Raw genomic sequence first — 22428 nt, 5'->3', positions numbered from 1 at the left:
AATTCAAATGCCAATCCCAATCAATTCCGACACATAATTGATTAAGATATTTAAATCTTATTTAAATATCTCACATTCTCTCTTTTCGTTTAATTCGTAAATAAAACAAAATTGCGGTTAAATATATCGTATATATGTAACGCATATTCCCTAATTTGAATTCGAACACTTCGAACTCACTCGTCACATTGTTCTATGGTTTAGTCCGATATGAGCTAGCAGAGGGACCTAATGGACCTATAGATCATGGGCTCCAACGATCCAAGATTAACCGATTAAACTCATTAACCTGGTTAACCAACATTCGTTAACTACTAGGACACTCCACTATAGCCTAGTAGTTGCACTCCCCTCACTATAGATATATTTCTGTCCATCTGATATAACCATGATTAGTAAGTCGATCCTTCACAGGTTGTTCGTAACTAGAGCTGGGTCAATTTACCGTTTTACCCCTGAAGTTACTTCTTGTTCCTTATGTCTCACTGATCCTCTAATGAACAATTGGTTTGTGGTCCAACCAGTAAACCAAATCCCTCTCAGGCCAATGAGAGGGTGGGGCCCCTTGTTCAAGACCTGGAGTCAGTGCTTAAGGGAACTACCTTTCTTCTATCCCTAAGTGGGTAGGAGTGAATTCCGTCTTGCACCCCACATCCCCAGCCATTCACCCAGTCTTACCCCTGAAATGGGAGGCCTGTTGAGTCGGCGAACTAGAGCCACTCTCACCCATGCAAATCTAAGGATAATTCCGAATAAACAGGAGTTCATGGTTAGCTCAGGATTAAAACCGAGTTACCTAGGTTATCGAATGAAAAGAAAATCAGTCTCAACAGTAAACGACTTTATAAAGTGAGAGTGGTTTTCTTCATGGTCCGATCTTATGCAATACTCATTGCATAGGACGCCCCCACTCACATGTCTCCACATGCACAATTTAGTGATCACATTGTTTATATCATATACAAAAGTGGGCCGCATCCATAGTGTCCCCAGAATAAGGTACTCAGCCTTATCCTTATACTATAGATCATTTTGACTATATACTTGAACTTGATCCACTCTTATGTCTCTACATATAGTTCAAGTAATCATACTATAGCCAGAGTGTTCTTAGTTTATTGGATTTAGATTAATGATCGTAAAGTTCACGTTATTCAATAACAATTTTTACTGAATAAACATCAATAATAACTTTATTGAAAATAGAATATATCTTTGTTTACAAACTATGAGTTTTAGGACATAAAACCCAACAAAAGGGTCATTTGTTCTTCATCACAATCACACTGTTACGGCCGTGGGACAGTGATTGTGCAACACTTGTTCTAACCGGCGAACAAGTCAGTCGTCACATGTACAATCAAGTCTTGAGTCATGTTTGACCGAAAATATTTTATGAAACTTGAGCAAGGAAATGCGTTAAACATAGTTTGAAAGAAAGCAATGTTATAGGCTAAAAAGCGAATAAACAACAATCATATCCTTGGATAGCATATAGCCTGGATAGGAAGAATTGACAACTAATCACATCTCCTATAGTACATTTTTGGGCATTTTAGCCTTAACAGGTGTAGATGTGATTTCATGAATGATCATACACTTTCATATTAACATGACAGGAATAGTAAAGACCTAACTACACATGAATGCTAGTAAAAGGGGTTAAAAGAGGCATACGACCATGAATAACACGCCCTAGACAAGTATTTGACCAAGACATCTGACAATGGCTACAGGCAACACACCTTAAACAAGAATGACCTTGAATACGACCATGAATAACACGCCCTAGACAAGTATATGACCAGGACATCTGACAATGGCTACAGGCAACACAGCTGCACAGATTTAGAATCTAAAACTTGTGAATGTTAAACCTAACAAATGGTGTAGAGGAAAAAAAATCCTTCCAACTGCTCCAAAGGGAAAAGGAAAAAAAAAATCAACTTCATGCAAAAAAAACATGAGACAATATAATGTCCAAAGTTCGGAGATCGAGTTCTAGGGAGGAATTCCAGCTCATCATTTTTGACCCCGGCCTAAACGTATTCCCTGCCTATGATTATATTATTTACAGCTAAAGAACTAAGACCAAGAAATGGTAAAGGTGAGAGTTCATGAGCTTGGAGGTCCTTGTGTAAGTCTCTGCATCTCATTTTGATCATTTAGTGTCTCCATGAGGAGAGGAGGGGCATACTGAGCTGTGCCTTGATGTTCTTCTGAATCTTGACAGTATGAGAGGATTATTGTGTCAATGGACATCTCCACCACTCCAAAGAAAAGTGTGGCTACTACATAGCCTAGTCCCCAGCAAACCTGTCATTTCGAAACGAGTAACGGATCGAATGAGGAGTTGTTACGGTTTAGCCATGGGATCATATGTATGAACTTGAATCTTTTGTTTATCGAAGTTTTCAAATTATACATTGTTTGATATGTTAAAGAAATGACTGAAATTTTCAAAATAAAGGGTCGAGCTATTTGCATTCTAGCACGGTTAATGGTTTTCTATAAAAAAACAAGGCTAGAAAAAAAAGACATACGATGTTTGTCTGTTGGTTTCAAAAATATCTCTGTTCTCTTAAAAGTTGCAATATTACCCGTGTGAGATCCCACATTGGTTGGGGAGGAGATCAAAACATTGTTTACAAGAGTGTGAAAACTTCTCCCTAGTAGACGCGTTTCAAAAACCTTGAGGGAAAACCCGAAAGGAAAAGTCCAAATAGGACAATATCTACTAGTAGTGGGCTTGGGCGGTTACAAATGGTATTAGACTTAGACAACGGGTGATGTGCTAGTGAGGAGGTTGAACCCCAAAGGGGGGTGGACGCAAGGCAATGTGCCAGCAAGGATGTTGGGCCCCAAAGGGGAGTGGATTATGAGGGTCTCACGTCGGTTGAAAAATAGAACGAATCATTCTTTATAAAGGTGCGGAAACCTCTCCCTAGCAGATGCGTTTTAAAAACCTTGAAGGGAAGTTTAAAAGGGAAAGTTCAAAGAGAACAATATCTACTAATGGTATCAGAGCCAGACACAGGTGGTGTGCCAACGAGGACAGTAAGCCCCCAAAGGGGTGGATTTTGAGATCCCACGTCAGTTGGAGAGGGGAACGAAACATTCCTTATAAGGGTGTGGAAACCTCTCCCAAATAGACATGTTTTAAAAACCTTGAGGGGAAGCTTAAAAGGGAAAGCTCAAAGAGGACAATATCTACTAGTGATGGGTTTGGACTGTTACAACCCGACCTGACCTGTCATAAGCGTTTCAAAAAGCCTCTTTATCTACTAAGAATATGAATCAAGTGAATCAAGAACAAAAACTTACCAGGACTGGAAACAATGGGGAAGAAATCTTGTTATGAGCAGATCTGTATTTGTGAGTATCCAACATGAGGAAAGCAAAAAGAGCACTTGCGAGGCTCACACACAGTTTTCCAAGAAACAGAATGACATCTCCAATCACATTCACTTTGCCGATCCGAAGGATGTTGTTAATAATCAACTCGGTTGCGATAGCAGACGCCTTGCAGAAGCTCTTGCCCGTTATCGCGATCTGCACGAATCAGAATAGCTACCATATTGCAATCAGTGATGAACAGGTAAAGAGACCAAGTAAATGAAAATAAACTTACCATGATATACGCGTTTCGGTTAACGGATTTGATAATCCACTCTATACATCTCAGGCAAAACCGAGACGTATTATGTGCTGCTCTGCCAATCCAGCTATTTGGTGCGATACTTGCAACCTTCAATTTGCGACGAATAGACTCGAGTAAGAAACGAATTGATTCCATAAAGGACACGGTCAAGGAACCGACAGCCATGGACCCAAGGTTATATCTTGCTAGCCGTTTCATTGAGGCGAAAACCGGAAGAAATGGTATTTCAGGCTGCATTAAACCAGAAACAATGAGTCTTTGAGAAGGAAACAATAGCAACCTTGTATCGTCGGATATGTTGCCACACCGTTAGTAACTTACCGAAGTATCGCGACGAGCCCAATAATAGGAGGCCACTGAACCTGCAATGACTGTTGAAGAGCATGCTACAAAAAATTGAGTAGCCCAATAGCAACCAAACAGGTGAAAAAAGATGGCAATGTCGATATGAGGAGTATAACGGAGGCTATAACCACAGCAACGGTCACAGTTCACTCGTTTCGAAGCAAGATCATAAGCACAGCAGTTCGAGTTGCAATTATTCTGGACAACTCGACCGGAGCTAAAGAGATGAAGAGCAGCTGACAACCATAACATGTAAAAAATTGCAAGGATAGCATAAGGTATGATTGGAAAGATTATGAGTGCTTGAACTTCTCCAATCACCTTTGCAGCTACCTGCATACAGAGTAATATAAACCAAAATGAAATAAACTAAGCGTGCCTCGATGAAATGCGCGGAAATAAGTGACATATAGACGAAGAAATCAAACGTCAAAAACTTACAACCAGTATAGTACTTGCCTTTAGGACAGACGTTGCCATTATGATTCGGCGGATGATGGCGATCGATGTAAGAACAGAAACTACCATAACGAAGGTCATTAGAACAGCAGCAGCGCGCATATGATTGAGCTCCTGAACAATAAATCCTATTGGGTGATCGAATCAGATGAGATTTTTATCCAAAAGGCGCACGAGGTTAAGTTACTTACCCTTCCAAATATGTGGACGTAGGGATCATGTTCACCAATGATGGGAGTTATAGCATCATTTCCTATCCATCCAGCTATGGCAGTGAAGGTGATTATAATTAGTAATGTTGATATATGAACATGAAATATCAGTAATATAAGAACTTTAACCTAAACAGTACAACTTCATAACATTTGGGTTCAGGGAATTCAATAGGATATTAGAACTTTGATGTAAGATAAATATAACAGGATATTAGAAGTTGGATTCTGTAACAGCCTAAGCCCACCGCTAGCCGATATTGTCCTCTTTGGACTTTCCCTTTCGGGCTTCCCCTCAAGGTTTTTTAAACATATCTACTAAGGAGAGTTTTCCACACCCTTATAAGGAATGCTTCGATGTGGGATCTCACAATCCACCCCCTTTGGGGGCCCAACGTCTTCGCTGGCACACTACCTGCTGTCTGGTTTTGTTACCATTTTGTAACATCCTAAGTCCACCGCTAGTAGATATTGTCCTCTTTGGGTGTTCCCTTTCGGGCTTCCTCTCAAGGTTTTTAAAACGCGTCTACTAGGGAGAGGTTTCCACACCCTTATAAGGAATGCTTTGTTCCCCTCTCCAACCGATGTGGGATCTCACAATCCACCCCCCTTGGGGGCACAACGTCCTCGCTGGCACACCGCCTGGTGTCTGGCTTTGATACCAGTTGTAACATCTCAATACCACCGCTAGTAGACATTGCCCTCTTTGGGTTTTCCCTTTTGGTTTTCCCCTCGAGATTTTTAAAACGCGTTTACTAGGGAGAAGTTTCTACACCCTTATAATGAATGTTTTGTTCCCCTCTCCAACCGACATGAAATCTCACAATCCATCCCCGGGGGGCAGCATCCTCACTGGCACACCGCCCAGTGTCTGGCTCTGATACCATTTTTGACATTCCAAGCCCACCGTTTGCAAATATTATCCGTTTTGGGCTTTCCCTTTCAAGCTTCTCCTCACGGTTTTAAAAACGCATCTGCTAGGGAGAGGTTTACACACCCTTATAAGAAATGCTTCGTTCCCCACTCCTACTGATATGAATCTCACATATTCCAATTAAATACCACCAATGCTGATGAGTCTCCCAAGGAGGTCAAAGAAAAATCAAGGAAAAATGATGGCAGTCCCCTTTAGAAGTTTGACATAAACTTCTGATTTTGTATAAGAAAATTGCACAATAATTCTATGATTTTCAAATATTTTTCAGGTTCGACTGAAAGCGAAACATGAAATCATTGAACATTAAGTAGAAAGGTGGAGTAAACATGTTCCTCACCTTTGAGGTAATAAAACATTGTGACCGCCACGATAAGAACGTTGAATAGGACTACTGTTACCCACGGCATTGCAGCAACGAAATGTCGAACCATTAACAACCAAATCACAGCCAAAAATAGAGGCAAGATTCCTCCACAAACAATCAATACTGGCCATGACTTCCCAATATCCGACACGTATCGCTACGAGTAGTACAACAGAACAAGTTTAAACTTCAGAAACAGTATGACACAACAAACAAAGTTAAGACATGATAGAGAAGCTTCAGACAGGGTGCTACAGACATTATTCTAAACAGCCTAGCAACTCGAGAGTACAATTTATAGAGTTTTTTTTTTTCTTTTTTTCATGTATACCTTTAAGACAGATGACCGAGAGTTGGTCGACTTATGAATAGATTTATCTATGAGCAAATCTGCATCTATGTTCATTCCACCCATCTGCTTCCAATGTGTTAATGATACGTTCGAGGGGCGAGCAAGGAACTGGCAGCTCCAATAAACTGAGAAAAGCACCATTCTAAGAGAGGTTAAAAATTAAAGAACATTACGAACACGTAGACATTGCAGAGAAAGGATGTCGTAAACGAAGGAGAAAGGATTGAAAGATTAGCTGCATCCAAAAGATTCTAGACGTGAAGTTTTAACGGTATAAACAGATATAGTATCAAGAAAGATCTATCTCACTTACCATTTATGCTAGGAAAAATGACAGGGTAACAAGGACCCTGAAGGTTAACAGAGCTGTTTCTCATCTCAGGCGTAAGGAACTCAAAATAATCATAGTTCCTGTCTATCCAATCATCCATTGAGAGGCGGATTTCACCTTCTGGATAGTCACAAACCCAGTTTAAAGAGTCTTCCGAAGGAGTCGGGCAGTCCAACAAGCATATACTCCGTGCATCGGCCAGCTTAAATTGACTGTCCTTCAGATGACTTTGATAAACTTGATTAGGATTCAACCAATATTTAAGCTCCAGTTCACGGAGGCCGGGATTAGCATGCTTGTCACCACACACATTTCCTTTGTAGTCTAGTCCATATGTAAGCCTGATGAACAGTAGGATAAAGGTACTGTTACAAGAAAATTACTAAACCAAATCACAGTATGGGAAAACCATGACCATTAAAAGTTATAGCGATGAAGCGATACGAGGGCGAGGGAGCATTTGGTTCTCCAGTTCCAAAGGGTTTTATATGAATCTTACAGGATTTATAGTTCATCAAGGACATAATGTCAGTTTACACATAAACTTGAAACAAGGCTATAACAGCCCAGGCCCACTGTTAGCCAAATATTGTCCTCTTTGGACTTCCCCTCAAGGCTTTAAAACGCGTCTAATAGGAAAAGGTTTCCACACTCTTATAAAGGGTGTTTCGTGCTCCTCTCCAACCAATGTGGAATATCACCCGGGCAAACTAAAGAAAGAATGAAAATGGCCTACCCATATGCAAAATTTCCTTCAAAATGCAAGAGGGAACAAACAAAGAAGGCCCAATGAAACTACCAGCAGCAATCTGGCCAAACATTTGAGTGTTAGGTTGTACTACACAGCATAATATCAGGTGGGAAATGACGATATAGCAGAATTCATGTGGGAAGGTGAGCATCAGCAGGAAGGTTCCAGCTCCAAAGTGGTAGGATCAGGACCCTTAGCTATTGTTCTCGAGAAATGATTCGGATGGGCCCATTCCTCTAGAAGTTTTTACTATATCCCTATCTACCAAAATTTTGACTTCTGGTTAATGCAAACAAATAATCATTGAGTCCTCTTTCCGAACGACACGAAGAGACCCACAAACAGTTAGGTAATTAGCGAAGCTACGAGAGATTTTTATGCTTAGTTTCTTACCCCATACCCCATAAATGGTAAAACCCTTTAGAGATTTCTGGGACCTCCATGAATGAAAGAGAAAAAAGGCAAGAACATACAGAAACCATTGAAGTAGCTCACTAAAAGAAGAGGGTAGCATTAGATTTCTTACCTTAATGGGTTTCCTTGGTTGAATCCAAAGCTGGAGTTAACAATCATTCCAACCCAGAAAGCTATAAAGATGAGAAGAAACACAAGATCCCTGCATTTTCTATTGTGGCTAATGATCCCACCCATTTGGGCACTCCCATCACTTGAGGGGTACCTCCCAATCACTGCCCCTAAAGGACCCCTCATCTTCACACACCCTGCTTTCCCCTTCCAAGCAGAAACACAGAGAGAATCAAGTGAAAAGTATAATGAGAGCAATGGGAGTAGTAAAGTAAGGGTTCAAAGGAGGGCAATGGGGTCACAGTGTGAAAGAAAAAAGCAACAAAGAAAAGGTTTCAGATTTGGAATCTTTCCGCTGATTTTTCCTTCGGGCTTCTGGACATTGATACTGTAGTGTCTCGGGGGGCTCAGCTAAAGAACAATTAAAGAAACCTTTTAAGTTTTTAATGAATCGAAGACATTCGTGGAATAATTTGGGATAAAGACGTTTAATTAGTGATGGGCAACATTAAATTTGGATAAAGAACTCATTTTTTTACCCTTTCAAACAAGCAGTGAGTGGAGAAACGAGCCGTTGAACTAGTAAAAGGCGAGCCAGCCAGCATGGGAGTATCTGATATTAAATTGCATACATATAATTAGGGTTTAAGGTTTAAGTCTCTGATTATTCCACCGACCTACGGACTTTGTCGGTTTTACACTGTTGATATTGTTGTGACCGTCGATGTTGTGGAAATTTCGTTGACTACACTGATTGAGTTCATCCAACGGTGGATATTAAGCTGCGTACCTTATGGATTACTGTTAAAGAGAATTGGAAGTTTCGCTTTAAATTTTTTACTGTGGTGGGTCAGTGGGAACTTTTTGTGGGGTCAATGTTATTTTTTAACAGATTATTGCATGGGCAGTTAACCCAAGAATTTGGAACTTCTTGAAGCAAGTGAAAATTTTAAATATGTTCTTACCTTTTGTTGTAATTCATTAAAAGAAAGTAACTTAAAAACTCAATTTCATAATATTTATGTATTCAAAGCCTCTGAAACACTAAAAAAAAACTATGTAATTCGAGCTCCCACATCGATCTATCAATTCTATAGAAATATTTATCAATTCTATAGAAATATTTTGTCAGTCAATCTTTGCGGTATTTTGAATTTCCTCCAGGACCAGAACTTCTTGTTTCAGAGGGCCAATCTATCAAACTGGATCAACCATTAACGAGTGATCCTAATGTGGAAGGATTCGGCCTAATGTGAAAGGATTTGGCAAGAGATCCTAATGTGGAAGGATTCGGCCTAATATGAAAGGATTTGGCAAGAGAGATGCATAAATAGTCCTTCCGTAAGGGAGATGTAGAAATAGTCCTTCAAGATCCATTTCGTGTCCAAGGGCTTCTGTTCTTTTTTTTATCTATTAGTTTGGCACAAATCTTTTTAGTTCTTAAAAAGAATAGTTTGAGAATGTTCAATTGTCCAAAATGAATTTCTAGAATAGGCAATCTAGTGAGGTTAATCCAGGTTAATCCACGAAAAGATTGCATAGGCAATCTAGTGAGGTTAATCCACAAGAAGCTTAGCAATCTCTTAAAATAGAGAAGCTAATTGCTATTTTAAGGAAAGTTCAGTGCAAGAGACATACAATTGAGGCAAATTTAGCTCTCGGGGCTAAAAATGGTGCTAAAAATGGTGCTTTATAAGGTGATTCACCAACTCAATCTGCTTTTGTGACAATGTTCGCCATAAAAAGTAAGACGAGAGGGGTAAGGAAGAGTCATTGCCATAAAACTCGAAATGAGTAAGGCATATGACAAAGTTATATCTTCCATGAAATCGCACCAGCATAATATCATGACTTATATACCCAGATGAACCAATATCAAGAAGAAAAGCAAAATTAAGAATGAAAACTGAATCATATAAATTACTAGACTTCTGGGGTGAGAAAAACAGGGTTAGTGTTATAAACAAGCAATCCACACAAGCACCAAAAGAAACTACTAAATAATGTGATATTAGCTGACCCTTCTGTACATATCGATGATCTCTCACCGTAAAAATCATCTAGCAAAATTCTAGCTGTGCTTATCTTTATATCATATGATGCTTCTCCATACAAGAAATATCTACTGCTCAGTTCAAAACAACAGAAGACAGATGATAAAGCAGCAAAATAGAAAGATGGAAACTCTATTCAGAGACTTATCAAGCTGCATTTCCTGTCTTCTCATTCTGGTGCCAACATTCCCTGCGACCAAGTGGTTGTAAGGCGGGTAAGGCAACAAGCTCCCATCTGCACTACCGAAAATTCTTGTGTAAACCGTTTCTCCTATCAACCCAATCGTCGGGTTTAGCAGACTTGTTACCATGGCATTGCCGAGATAAGATGGTGCGTATGGGGCAAAGTTACCATACGCCTGAGGGAAATATTGTTGGTGATAGATGCGGTGCAATGGCGAGCGGATATAATTTGGATGAAGTTCCTCACTAGGATGCAATGCAGAGGCAGCATTGGAATGGGGCGGGGTGTTCATGGACGGTGGTGGCCTTCGAGGTACGGTTATACCCAAATGAGACTTCTTGGATTCAGAATCTGAATATGACTTGCCACGGCCATAGAGGGGAACCAAAGAGGAGGGAGTGATGCTAGCCTTACAAACAGGGCAGTTGTGTGTGTTTTCGGTTTCGATGCTGGAGATTTGTACATGAAACCATTTGTAAATGCAGGGCCAGCAGAAGAGGTGACCACAGAGGGTGACAACAGGGTCAGCTGCAGAGTCCAAGCAAATGTTGCAATCGAAGCAACCATTTGCATCTTCGGATACAGTTGACTGGGCTGACATAGATTTCCAGTTTTGCTTAAGAGAGACATCTTGTTCAGACTCTAAGTATGCCTCAGGTGAAGAATAGGTTTGATCCATGGAAATAGCAAAAGTTCTGTTTATAAAAAGATAAATTGGGACGATGAGATCCTAGAAAAATGAGTAAACTAGAGAGTAAAATCAGCTGCACACACAGGCCAAGATTCCCAACAGGTAATTTAATCAGGAGATGAATTAGCCAAAGTCCAAAAGAAATCAAATATTCAACAATCAACAAAAGGTAATCGATGTGAAACAATTACTAAACCATGGGATATTTAAGATATAACTAAGCTACAACATATTGGATACAAAATTCAAGTTCCAAGACTGTCCACAACCAACACGAGCCAAGTTCAACCAACGGATTGTTAACAACAAAAGATGGAAATTGATATCAAAAGTACAGGGGCCGATCAATAGACACAATGACTGGAATCAATGTATAATGTTGAACGGAAGATACCATTAACTTGTAGATACATTTGGAAAGTTGTCATAGAAAAGCCCAACCAATAAATGTGGATAGAAAACATCCAAAAATGGGCTCCCGCAAAACAGAATCGTGGATCAGAACGCCCTCTATTTAAGGAAAGAGACAAAAATGATACATTCTTTTAGGCGACAGATAAGAACCACATAAGCTAGCAAACCAATTGCAGAGGGAAAAAAAATTCCAAACAAATAACAATCAATCGTCGAATTAATGTCTCAAAATACTGAAGAACGGAGAAAAACGTGGATGCAAATAGGAACCAAGTCCTTCAGAAATCATCTCAAAACCCCAAATCATATGTAAACCTCGAAGTTGAAAATCTCTGAGGAAAATTAGGCTAAAAAACCAAACGCCACAAACATACAAATTCTCCACAAAATCATGCAGTTCAGATCAAAAGGCGGCCCGTAGAAGACCATTTTCCGATCAAAACTGTAAAAAATCCACCACCGCCCGAGGTCGAATCCCATCGAAAGAATAAAAGGGCAGTTGAAACTGAAGCCAAACGAATTCACCAAACGCCAAACAACGCACAGATTAAGATTAAACATTCGATTCCTCAAAATCGGAACAAAAATCCATACATTGAAACAAAACCTTAACACAATTCAAACGAAGAACGAAGGCGAAAGCAAGATTAAGAAATTAGAAACATCCAAACATTAAAAACACTCACCGTTAAATAAAAATCCGAAAGGTTTCAATCAACAACCACCAACGGGAATAAAAAAAAAAAAAGATGTCGACACAGAGAATTCAAGAACAACAATTCACAATTCTAGCGCGATAGAGACATAGGAAGGGAAAACGAAGGGAGTTATATAGAAAGATATTAATTGCGCGTGTACTTCACGAAGGGTAGAAGCGCGTTGTCAGTCGGTGGTTTTACGACCATGTCGGCGCGTCTGGTTTTAACCTGATTCAGCCTATTAAATTTAATTTTTAAAAGACTCCAGGCGGTCCATGGTGGAAAAAACTAACTGCGCGAATAAGGCGGCTTTGGTGGCACGTGCGAAGCCCAAACAAATATACAAGTTTACATGCGCAATTACCATAAAACCCTCCCTTCAAATGGGAAATAGCCTCGCTGGAGGTTGCTGATTGGTTGGAGAATGTGCGGAGGAGAAATCCATTGCGATTTTGTTTTATTTATTTATTTTATTTGGAATTTGATAATCCTACTTTTTAAATTAAATATTCAATAATTTTTTTATATCTCAATAAAGATAGAATAATACATCTATATATTCATTTATTTATGTAAACAAAAAATATTAATAGTGATAAAATAGCCCCTGGAATAATTGACTGTCACTGGTTTTGGCGTAGAAACAAACAAAAATGAATCTAAATTTCAAAATTGTTAATATTGGCTGTCAAATACTATAAAACTTACAAAAATATATTTTTGGAAATAAATCAAATACCTGCTAAATCAATTTTAATTTTAAACTTTAAATTACATGAATAAATATTATAATTAATATTGTATTAAAACTAAAATGGATTTTTTTTAATTGATTTTGTAGTGAACTAGTTATAATTAAAATAAAATATATATATATATAGACTTAGATGGTATCAATTAAAGTGTTCAAGAAATAATTGTAGTGTATAATTTTAAATTTAAATTAATAATTATATCAATTAGTTCATTAATTTAAATATTTGTTACATTTTTTTTTTTAAATGATAGACTAAAATATAAAATTCCCATTATTGAGAAATTAACGTAAATAAATTTCATTTTTCTGGAAACTTCGAAAACTGGGATTCTTCAAATAGAATCCCAACTTAAAAATATATATAAATTAAAAAAGAAAAATCGTTTTTCAGCCCACAGAAAGTTGGTGGACTCAGGGGTGACGGTAGCTTTTGCTGTGTGGATAAGATGACACGTCATCATTTAAATTCGATGGGTATATAATATAATTTTTAAATAAAAATTTAAGTTATTGTTAAAACAAGTATAATTTGTAAAGAGGTTGGAGTGAAATAAAGCACTAGGATAGAATCGAGGTGTTCAACCTACTATCCTACAGAGAAAGAGGTGCATCGAGTCGAGAGAACTACATAAGCATGACGCTAGAGTTTATGAAAATATGCAGTACTAAAAAGATTTAAATATATGATATTTTAATCGAGTTGAGGCGTGCTTAGGTAGGTTGACTCTCACCCTAAAAATATTATAGTTGATACAATGTAGCAATACATTCATTAACCTCAATCAATATTATCAAAGCTCGTGTCTTGTATTTTGGAAGAAAAGACTTTCCCCCTAGCTAGATTCCTAACTATGTTACTAAAATTGTAACAACACAAACCTACCGCTAGTAGATATTGTCCTCTTTGGCATTCGTTCCCCTCTCCAATATGGGGGGAGGATTTTGAGATCTCATGTAACAGCCCAGATCCTTGGGCTTTTCCTTTTGGGTTTCCCCTCAAGGTTTTAAAACGCGTCTGCTAAGGGAAGGTTTCCACACCCTTTATAAATGGTGGTTTGTTCTCCTCCCCAACCAATGTGGGACATCATAATCCACCCCCTTCGGGGTCCAGCATCCTCACTAGCACGGTCTACCCCCCTTCGGGGAACAACGAGAAGGTTGGCACATCGTCCGGTGTTTGGCTCTGATACCATTTGTAACGGCCCAGATCCACCGCTAACAGATATTGTCCTCTTTGGGCTTTTCCTTTCGGGCTTCCCCTCAAGGCTTTAAAACGCGTATGCTAAGAGAAGGTTTCCACACCCTTATAAATGGTGGTTTGTTCTCCTCCCCAACCAATGTGGGACATCATAATCCACCCCCTCGGGGTCCAGCATCCTCGCTAGCACTCTTTCCTTCCTCCAATAGATGTGGGACCGCCCCCAAATCCACCCCCCTTTGGTACCCAACGTCCTTACTGGCACACCGCCTCGTGTCTACCCCCCCTTCGGGGAACAACGAAAAGGTTGGCACATCATCCGGTGTCTGGCTCTGATACCATTTGTAACGGCCCAGATCCACCGCTAACAGATATTGTCCTCTTTGGGCTTTCCCTTTCGGGCTTCCCCTCAAAGTTTTAAAACGCGTCTGCTAGGGGAAGGTTTCCACACCCTTATAAATGGTGGTTTGTTCTCCTCCCAATCAATGTGGGACATCACATCCCACCTCGGTTAAAGAGGGGAACGAAGCATTCCTTATAAAAATGTGGAAACCTCTCTCTAGTAGACGCGTTTTAAAAACCTTAAGCAAAAACCCGAAAAAGAAAACCCAAAGAGAACAATATGACCCTAGTTCTGGATGGTTTTACACCCTCAAAAGTGAAATATGAGTTCAGAGAGATTAGCTACAAATCATAGATAAGGCAAAAGGGTTTAAACAGATGATGTAGCCAAGGGATTGCTAATACAAAACTATAAGCTTTGGGTTGTGGAGAATGAATGTACAAGAAAACAACAGCTTCTCTGTGGTTGCCTTGAAAAGGATAAACCTTTATCAAAGGACATCTAAAAGCTATCCTTTTATCTAAGGTATTTAAGAAACCTTTGAAGATGATAACACGTTCATCAAAGGAAATTAAGAACCTTCGAAGAGGGGGGCAACAGCAAAACAAGAAATCTGAGTATTGCTTAGTTCAGAGCTGCAGACGATTTGAAGCAAAATGAAAAGAATATGGGCTTTTCTTCTCAATTATCAGTTATCATCTCCAAAGAACTACACTAAGAGTACTTTGATTTCATCTTAGAAACACAAGTGATATTGATTTCTGAAACTATGCAAGTTTTTTCACATTCCCTAGCACAAAAGAATCTCCAAATTCTCCTGTTTCTTCAGTTCAAAACAATCACAAGACAAGACATAAATCATAGAGATTCAAAGGGCAAAATTAAATACATGTTTGTCATTTTACATTCTAAAGAAGATCAAAAAGAGGGATAAATTTACACTATTTCACGAAATCAGCACATTCCAGAAAAGAAAAGGAAAAAACTATCCAAAACTAGAATTCATGAAGATGGATCCTTAGTACTTCGATGTCTATAGACAATACGGCCTTTAGTAGAATCATAACGGCTAACTTCAACCCTAACCCTATCACCAGGCAAAATACGCACGAAATTCTTCCGAATCTTACCCGAGATGTAGCCAAGAATTAGGTCTTCATTGTCCAATTGAACTCTGAACATTCCGTTGGGAAGAGATTCGATAACCGAGCCTTCATGACTGAATTTCTGCTCTGAACTCTCGCTTTTTGGAGATTTCGCCATTGGAACGAAGCTCACCGGACCATGGGAAGGGTTGTGGAGGAATTGAGAACTCGGAAACGGGATTGAGACGACCGAGACATGCGATTTGATGGCCGGAAAAAGGAAAGTAGACGGTGGCCGGCATTGGAATTGAAGGAGAGGGAATTGGAGGAGATTTGTGCTCGACATTTTTGCACCACCTTCAGTTCTCTGGAATTTGGCCGACGAAGAGATTAGATGGAGAAGGGGATAGGCCTACGCTAATTCTTTGTCTTTGACCTTTTTTTTTTTTTTTTTTTTTTTTCACAACTTGACTTAGACTTGGGCTTCAAGTGGGCTGAGCTCAGCCCAACAAGAAAATACCGTGGGCTTTTTTGAGATAAAATTATTTGGGCTTGGTGTAGGCCCAGTAATATTTTTTCGTATTTATAAAATATTTAGTAATATGTTCAATTATTTGATTTTTGTTTTTTATTATTTATGTTAGGAAAGAACATCCTCCTACGAGCTAATTTATCCTCAATCTCGACTAAATAGTCCAAACGAGCCAGTTTAAGTATAATTCAACTGATTAAAGCATTACACAACCGTTAGATCAAGAGCTGAAATCTCCAGAAACTAAAAAGAAAATGATCGTGAAAAGACAACATTCTCCTGTGCATATAAGAGCTAGTTTATCCTCAATCTCGACTAGATAGTCCAAACGAGCCAGTTTAAGTATAATTCAACTGATTAAAGCATTACACAACCGTACAGATCAAGAGTTGAAATCTCCGGAAACTGAAAAGAAAATGATCGGGAAAAGACAATATCCCCAAGTGCATATAGGAGCTAGTTCATCCTCAATCTCGACTAAATGGTATGAATGAGCCAATTTAAATATAATTCGATCATGAATTCAAATCTCTAAAAGCTAAAAAGAAAATGATCGGGTTTGTGGAAATCAAAGACGTGATACCATTATCATAACCTATTGAAAGGGAAATATATTATCCTCCGGTGCATGTAGGAGCTATGTACAAGAGCTCATATGTGTTCATTATGAAGGAACTATAGACATGGCAGCATGCATGCTCTATTACGATTGATATCTAAACTATGAACTATTCTAGACAATTATGAATCCAGTCAAGTTCGTTTTGGTTAGACGTTTACGTGTCCTAAATCGATCCCAAAACCAACTCTTTGGCACCATCACCTTCTAAACTTTCTAATTGAGCTTTACCATGCCTACCAAGTCGATGGCGTTTGCCGTGGCATGAACTTCTCGCAGTCACTGACCCCAATTTTTTTAAGTTCAACAACAAGCATACTCAAAAGTTTGCTCAGGGAATGTCGAAAATGGCTCGAGCAGCTCTTGTCGCCCACGTCCAGATCTTGAACCCCTCCTTTAACAAGAGATCCCACCTCAGCACCATCTGTATATGCCTTACATGCCACCAGGATATCATGACCCCTTTTGAAGAAATGTCCCCTAACAAAGTCCTCAAAATGCTACAACACAATATACATAAACATATTGAACTAAGCAATAAGCACCAAATTTTGATGCTCTCTATCTACATGAAAAGAAGTCTAGAACCATACCTTTGGTGGCCTCCTGATGTTATACACCATGGTTTTAATCGACAGAAGGAACGTGTCCTCGTTATACCGTTGAGACTTATCCTCACCCATAGCGGATCCATTTTGATACTCATATCCAGGCTCATTAAAGTATGGCTTGGTATTCAAGATCAAGCCTTGGATAGACACAAGAACCTGAAGCATCGTCGACATACCCGGAAGCCACTTCTCATTTCCTCTGCCATCCCAGGTGTTAAGCAGACTAAGACATACTTTCCCACAGTTATACAAGTTCGGGTTAAGTCGAAGACCTCCAGAATGGTAATGTACTTTCTGTGTTTAAGAGACCATTATGTCTATCAGAAACATAACCACAGTGTACTAATGACTACAAAAGAATAAAGAAACATACTGGTGGTGCATCCGGATAGTTGGTCGGGAAAAATATATCAAAGAAAAACAAGCCATCATGGTATGGTGTACCCTGTGCTCCAATAATGACAGCCCTCATAAGATCCATTCTTGACTCATAGACCCTAACAAATATAGTTTCTGTTGAACAAATTCAGACAGAACAAAGTGCTGTTTCTTCAGTTTATTGCTATATAATGTCTAACATGAATGTAGAATATGTTCAAAAGAGAGGCAAAGAAGGGAAATCTACCAGGTAAATCCTTCTCCAGGATCTTCCATTCCTCCTGAACTTTCTTTGTCCATTTCTTGGGTTCCTGGCAAAAGGAGAAGGTAAGAGCTTCTAAATTAAATAAAAGTAATGATACACAAAAGATTGATTCTTCAAGATTTATACCTGTTTCATGCTAAAACCATTGCTCGAATAGTAATGGTCAGAATGATCATCAACAGTATCAAATTGTTTAAAGCTCTCGAAGTTCGCCAAGATAGCATCCAAGTTTTCGGGTGAGATCGATACACTTGTCGAGTTGTCTGGAGCAATGTTTGTATAATGTTGGGTGGAGCCCTGAGTCCATGGCATATCTACAGCTTCTCCAAGTGTAGGAGGAGCGCCAAGAGGATAAAATGGAAGACCTGAAGCCGTATGAGTGGCAAAAAATGGGTCCTTGGCTTTCATTTTGGTATATTCTGGCCCATATGGTATGAATTGTCCTGGTTGCATGTTCTTAAAGATGTCCATATGGCCAGGGAAATTTGAATGATGGGGCATCTTATGTATACCAGCTTGCTTCTTTACACTGTCAGGTGTAGCAGATGTCTCACCTCCATTATGGAGCTTCATTGCATCCGGTTGGTTAAAAGAACTATTATTTGAACCATATTGCTTCTTTTTACACTTTAAATGATCTGACCACCACGCTTTCGCTACGTGAGTACCGAGTAAAGAATTTACGTGACCGACCTCATAAGGTGAAACTGATTTGTCCCTGTATTGGGATGCAGTCGTTTTCTTATTTGGTTGAGTATCTTGTGAAGAAAATGAAGGAAAAGGCTCAAAACTTTCATGAAGATGACTCAGAACATCAATATCAGCCGGCAAGCTTAGGCTATTTGCTAAAGCTGCCTTCAACTTCAACAGAGCAGATGCTCTTCCTAGCTGATTAACAGCGTCTGGTTTGATTTGGGGTTCTGCTAATAATGAACTAGTTTCAATGTTTGTCTGGTTTCCCTTTTGACCATGAGGAAGCCAAGGTATGGGAACTTCAATATCAGAAGGAATATCCATATGATCAAAATGAGCTTGTAGAGCTGAATATGCATCCACATCCATAACCTCATCAAAAGGAATCCACTCGTCGTCTTCAGCCGATGACTCGGAGCAATAATTGTCTAGATCAATGAAGTTATGTGATGCTGAGGGTAAGTTAGATTCATCTTTGTTTGTACTCTCTATGACTTCCACATCTGGAACAAATGAACAGCTAGACGACGTTTTCTGAACAGAAGAGCTTTAGCTATAATTATGAATCATTGAAAGAGAATAGGAAAGTATACTAAGATTGCTTTACTTACAACAATGAACTCTTTAATGAATGTTTATGTCAGCTTTGGCCCGTTACGTTTCACCATCAGCCTCACGGTTCTAAAAGCGTCTGCTAGGGAAAGGTTTCCACACCCTAATAAGGAATGCTTCGTTCCCCTCTCCAACCGATGTGGGATCTCATAGTTTAGATATTGGCTCCTTTGCTAGTTAATCCTATAGTATGCAAGGATGCCTTATTCTATCATTTCTTTGTAATCATCTCAAAGGAAATCATATTTCCTATGTTTCCAAAAGGAAAAAGATCTATGTGAAAGAAGACACCAATCAAGCAATGAACAAATACTTTGATAACAAACCTTCAATTGATGATCACTATGGTGATATAAACCCTTTCCTTTGTTATTTGCGTCAAAATTGTCCTGAAGAAACATGGCCATATCCGCATCAGAAGCTTCATCGTCGTCAAGATCAATCACCTCGACATTAAGTGAAATAATCTGGAGTGGGACGGGGTGGCAGGAAAAGAAAGACATCGTAAGCATCGTAAGAATACATAAGTTATACTTGATTATAGATGTTTAATCCATTGCAGGACATGCCTTCTTCCAGCATAGCTGCACCAATAAACGTACAAACAACAAAAGGGGTCGGAAGCATCAGAAGAACACACAAGTTATACTTAATTATAGATAAGAATCCCAACGCTGTGGGATGGAACCATAAAAACCTAAAGCTTAGTTTGTAAGAACACGTGAGATCCCACATCGGTTAGAGAGGGGAACGAAAGATTCCTTATAAGGGTGTGGAAACCTCTCCCGTTTTAAAAACCTTGAGGGAAAACCTGAAAGGAAAAACCTAAAGAGGGCAATATCTGCTAGCAATTGGTTTGAGATGTTACAAAGACCGCTTACAGATGAAAGACGATACCATTGCTCAATCACATGAAGATATTGATTTTAGCGCTACTCACTGAACTGACACTCACTTTAGGCTTCACTCACTGTCACTCAATCATCATATGGCCAATCTTTCACTTAATGAAAAGTTCTAATTCAGATGCATCTATGATAATACAACACTAAAAATGTTCCTATCTGTGCCAGCAAGTAAACAGGACATGGTATAAACATTCAGTAAAGAAGAATCATATGGTGAAAATAAGAGAGTTAAACAAGAACAGCAACAAGATAACTCCATTGATAGCTTTCATTTCACCAAAACAACAATGAAAAAGGCTTTTAAAAGTATTCATTCGCTAAAAACAACAGCCTTCAGGCACAGAACACGATCGTAATTCTCATAATTCCAAAAAAAGAGTTCATAAACAAAAAACAAAAACAAAAACAAAACAATACCCAATTCGTAAATTTCAATCATCCGCAGTGGGTCAGTCTCAAAAAAAATCATACCCACATGAAAAAAGTCGCAGTCAACAATCAAACCATGAACATCGATTGATACCAAACTAATCAACGAAGAAAAAAACAATATCACAACAATAGAGAGACGAAGAATCTACCCCTTTGTCTTTGAGCATTTTGGGAGGCTGTTTGATGATCGACGAGGCCCCTAAAACCTGGGGTTTCATAAACCCAGAACTGGAAACAGATAGCTCTTGTTCCCTGATGTAATAGCGCGAACAACAACAATCGGATTAATTAGAGATGAATAGGAAGAGACGATAAATAGAATCCTATAAAATCAAGAAAGAACAAAGGGCGACTTGGAATTCTGAAACGAATTGCTGGACAATGGCGGCTCCATTTTGATGATCGGCTTCGGCTAAAAGGGTAGAAAAAGGCAGACGAAGAAGCTTGGCTCTCCTGGAGCAGTGAGATGAAAATGGCGGCTTGCCTCGATAAATGGGTTAACAGTTTGATTGTCCCCTTCGACGACGATTTGTGACTGGATGGCCACAAAGCGACTCACACAGAGCAAGAAAAATAGAATCTTTATCAAGCTAATTGTGGAAACAATGGCATGAGTCATGACCCACCCTCTTTTTTTTTTTTTTTTAACACTATTTAATTTTAAATAATTAATTATTTAATTTTCCTTAATAATTATTTTCAAATAATATAATTATGCCAACTTTTAATTATTAAATTAAATAATTAATTATATAGGTTATATTTCAAAAACTAAAATTGAGTAAATTGTTTTAAAAATAATATATTTTTTGTAAGATAAAAAAATAACAAATTATATAACATGTATAGAATAATTGTTACCGTAGAATATTTGATTAACTTTTAATTAATGAAAGTTCTTCATTACTAATTATAAGTTCAATTTACGTGACCCGAATTAATTCTCATAAATAATTAATTTTCGACTGCTCATTTTGGACTTTCCCTTTTGGGCTTCTCCTCAAAACACTTAGCTAAGGGAAAGTTTCCACACCTTTATAAGAGATGTTTTGTTCTCCTCCCTTATCACTATGGGACACCACAATACCCCAAAGAGGACAATATCTGCTAGCGGTGAATATGGGCCGTTACAAATGGTATCAAAGCCAGACATTGGACGATGTGCCAGCCTTCTCGTTGTTTTCCAAATGGGGGTAGACACGAGGTGGTGTGCTAGTAAGGACGCTGGGCCCCGAAGGGGGGTGGATTTGGGGGGATCCCACATCGATTGGAGAAAGGAATGAGTGCCAACGAGGATGTTGGGCCCCGATGGGGAGTGGATTGTGATGTCCCACGTTGGTTGGGGAGGAGAACAAAACACCCCTTACAAGAGTGTGGAAACCTTCCCCTAGCGGCTTTGAAGGGAAGCTCGAAAGAAAAAGCCTAAAAAATACAATATCTGTTAGCGGTGAATCTAGGTTGTTACACTAAATTAATTAGAGGATACAAAATAATTAATATCATGCTCCAAACAATTATGAAAAATCTTTCAATTTATTTTAATTATAAACTAACTTAGCCAATGCTATCACGTGAACTCTCCTTTTTTTTTTTCTTTTTTAATTTATAATTTACATTAATTACAAAATAATGTAGTCTATGCTTCCAACAATTAGAAAAAAAAAAACTTTTTTTATTATTTTATCGTTTATTTAATTTCTTAATTACATTAATAACAAAATAAGTTAGACACATTAAAACAAAAATTAATTGAATTTATTTGATCGAATGCATCTAAAAATTCTAAATTAAAAAAAAAATCATAAACCCAATTAATAATTTATTAATATTTAATTTTATCTTCACTTACGTATTTTCTTAGACTTTTCCTTTCGAACTTCCCCTCAAAGCTTTAAAACGTGTCTGTTAGGAGAAGATTTTCACACTCTTCTAAATGATCTTCTCCCCAACCAATGTGGGATATCACAATCCACCCCTTCGAGATATAGTTAATGCGATGTCTCACATTGGTTGGGGA

At 38.6% G+C, this 22428-nt stretch overlaps 4 protein-coding genes across 5 annotated transcripts; all 4 read right to left on the bottom strand.

Annotated features, from left to right (window-relative positions):
• Positions 1–1925: 1925 nt before the first annotated feature.
• Positions 1926–8346, bottom strand: LOC111445963 (choline transporter protein 1-like). Of its 2 annotated transcripts, XM_023084535.1 has the most exons (10): positions 7939–8344; positions 6644–7002; positions 6310–6455; positions 5952–6135; positions 4657–4730; positions 4466–4579; positions 3983–4339; positions 3632–3892; positions 3325–3552; positions 1926–2316 (listed from the first exon to the last, which is right to left on the bottom strand). In XM_023084535.1, the coding sequence occupies exons 1-10, from the start codon at positions 8121–8123 to the stop codon at positions 2116–2118; spliced, it is 2109 nt and encodes a 702-aa protein (XP_022940303.1). In that variant the 5' UTR covers positions 8124–8344; the 3' UTR covers positions 1926–2115. The 2 variants fall into 2 exon arrangements, with proteins under 2 accessions (XP_022940303.1, XP_022940304.1); XM_023084536.1 differs by lacking the exon at positions 1926–2316 and having other exon boundaries at positions 3483–3570; positions 7939–8346.
• A 1570-nt stretch (positions 8347–9916) lies between these two features.
• LOC111445968 (E3 ubiquitin-protein ligase RMA3-like) lies at positions 9917–12097 on the bottom strand. The gene is made up of 2 exons (XM_023084548.1): positions 11967–12097; positions 9917–10870 (listed from the first exon to the last, which is right to left on the bottom strand). The coding sequence occupies exon 2, from the start codon at positions 10852–10854 to the stop codon at positions 10072–10074; it is 783 nt and encodes a 260-aa protein (XP_022940316.1). The 5' UTR covers positions 10855–10870; positions 11967–12097; the 3' UTR covers positions 9917–10071.
• A 2971-nt stretch (positions 12098–15068) lies between these two features.
• On the bottom strand, positions 15069–15790 carry LOC111446393 (translation initiation factor IF-1, chloroplastic-like). Its single transcript, XM_023085201.1, has one exon. It carries the CDS (start codon positions 15705–15707, stop codon positions 15279–15281), a length of 429 nt encoding a protein of 142 aa, XP_022940969.1. The 5' UTR covers positions 15708–15790; the 3' UTR covers positions 15069–15278.
• Positions 15791–16366: 576 nt separating this feature from the next.
• LOC111446374 lies at positions 16367–20981 on the bottom strand. Its single transcript, XM_023085170.1, has 8 exons — positions 20765–20981; positions 20561–20663; positions 19398–19538; positions 17893–18993; positions 17749–17812; positions 17497–17636; positions 17106–17417; positions 16367–17012 (listed from the first exon to the last, which is right to left on the bottom strand). The coding sequence occupies exons 1-8, from the start codon at positions 20803–20805 to the stop codon at positions 16749–16751; spliced, it is 2166 nt and encodes a 721-aa protein (XP_022940938.1). The 5' UTR covers positions 20806–20981; the 3' UTR covers positions 16367–16748.
• Between the last annotated feature and the right edge of the window lie 1447 nt (positions 20982–22428).

Source organism: Cucurbita moschata, unplaced genomic scaffold (assembly GCF_002738365.1).
Source record: "Cucurbita moschata cultivar Rifu unplaced genomic scaffold, Cmos_1.0 Cmo_Scf00008, whole genome shotgun sequence".
Classification (NCBI taxonomy): domain Eukaryota; kingdom Viridiplantae; phylum Streptophyta; class Magnoliopsida; order Cucurbitales; family Cucurbitaceae; genus Cucurbita; species Cucurbita moschata.
This window is presented reverse-complemented; position numbering and strand designations above follow the sequence as displayed.

Excerpts from the sequence above, each read along its gene's own strand:
- LOC111445963 (XM_023084535.1), bottom strand. The coding sequence starts at position 8,123 with ATGAGGGGTCCTTTAGGGGCAGTGATTGGGAGGTACCCCTCAAGTGAT. Across the intron at positions 7,003-7,938 it reads AACCAAGGAAACCCATTAAG|GCTTACATATGGACTAGACT; the intron begins GTAAGAAATCTA and ends ACTGTTCATCAG. Across the intron at positions 2,317-3,324 it reads CCCCATTGTTTCCAGTCCTG|GTTTGCTGGGGACTAGGCTA; the intron begins GTAAGTTTTTGT and ends TCGAAATGACAG.
- LOC111445968 (XM_023084548.1), bottom strand. The coding sequence starts at position 10,854 with ATGGATCAAACCTATTCTTCACCTGAGGCATACTTAGAGTCTGAACAA.
- LOC111446393 (XM_023085201.1), bottom strand. The coding sequence starts at position 15,707 with ATGTCGAGCACAAATCTCCTCCAATTCCCTCTCCTTCAATTCCAATGC.
- LOC111446374 (XM_023085170.1), bottom strand. The coding sequence starts at position 20,805 with ATGGAGCCGCCATTGTCCAGCAATTCGTTTCAGAATTCCAA. Across the intron at positions 19,539-20,560 it reads AAATGCTCAAAGACAAAGGG|ATTATTTCACTTAATGTCGA; the intron begins GTAGATTCTTCG and ends GTCCCACTCCAG. Across the intron at positions 18,994-19,397 it reads ATAGTGATCATCAATTGAAG|AAAACGTCGTCTAGCTGTTC; the intron begins GTTTGTTATCAA and ends TCTTCTGTTCAG.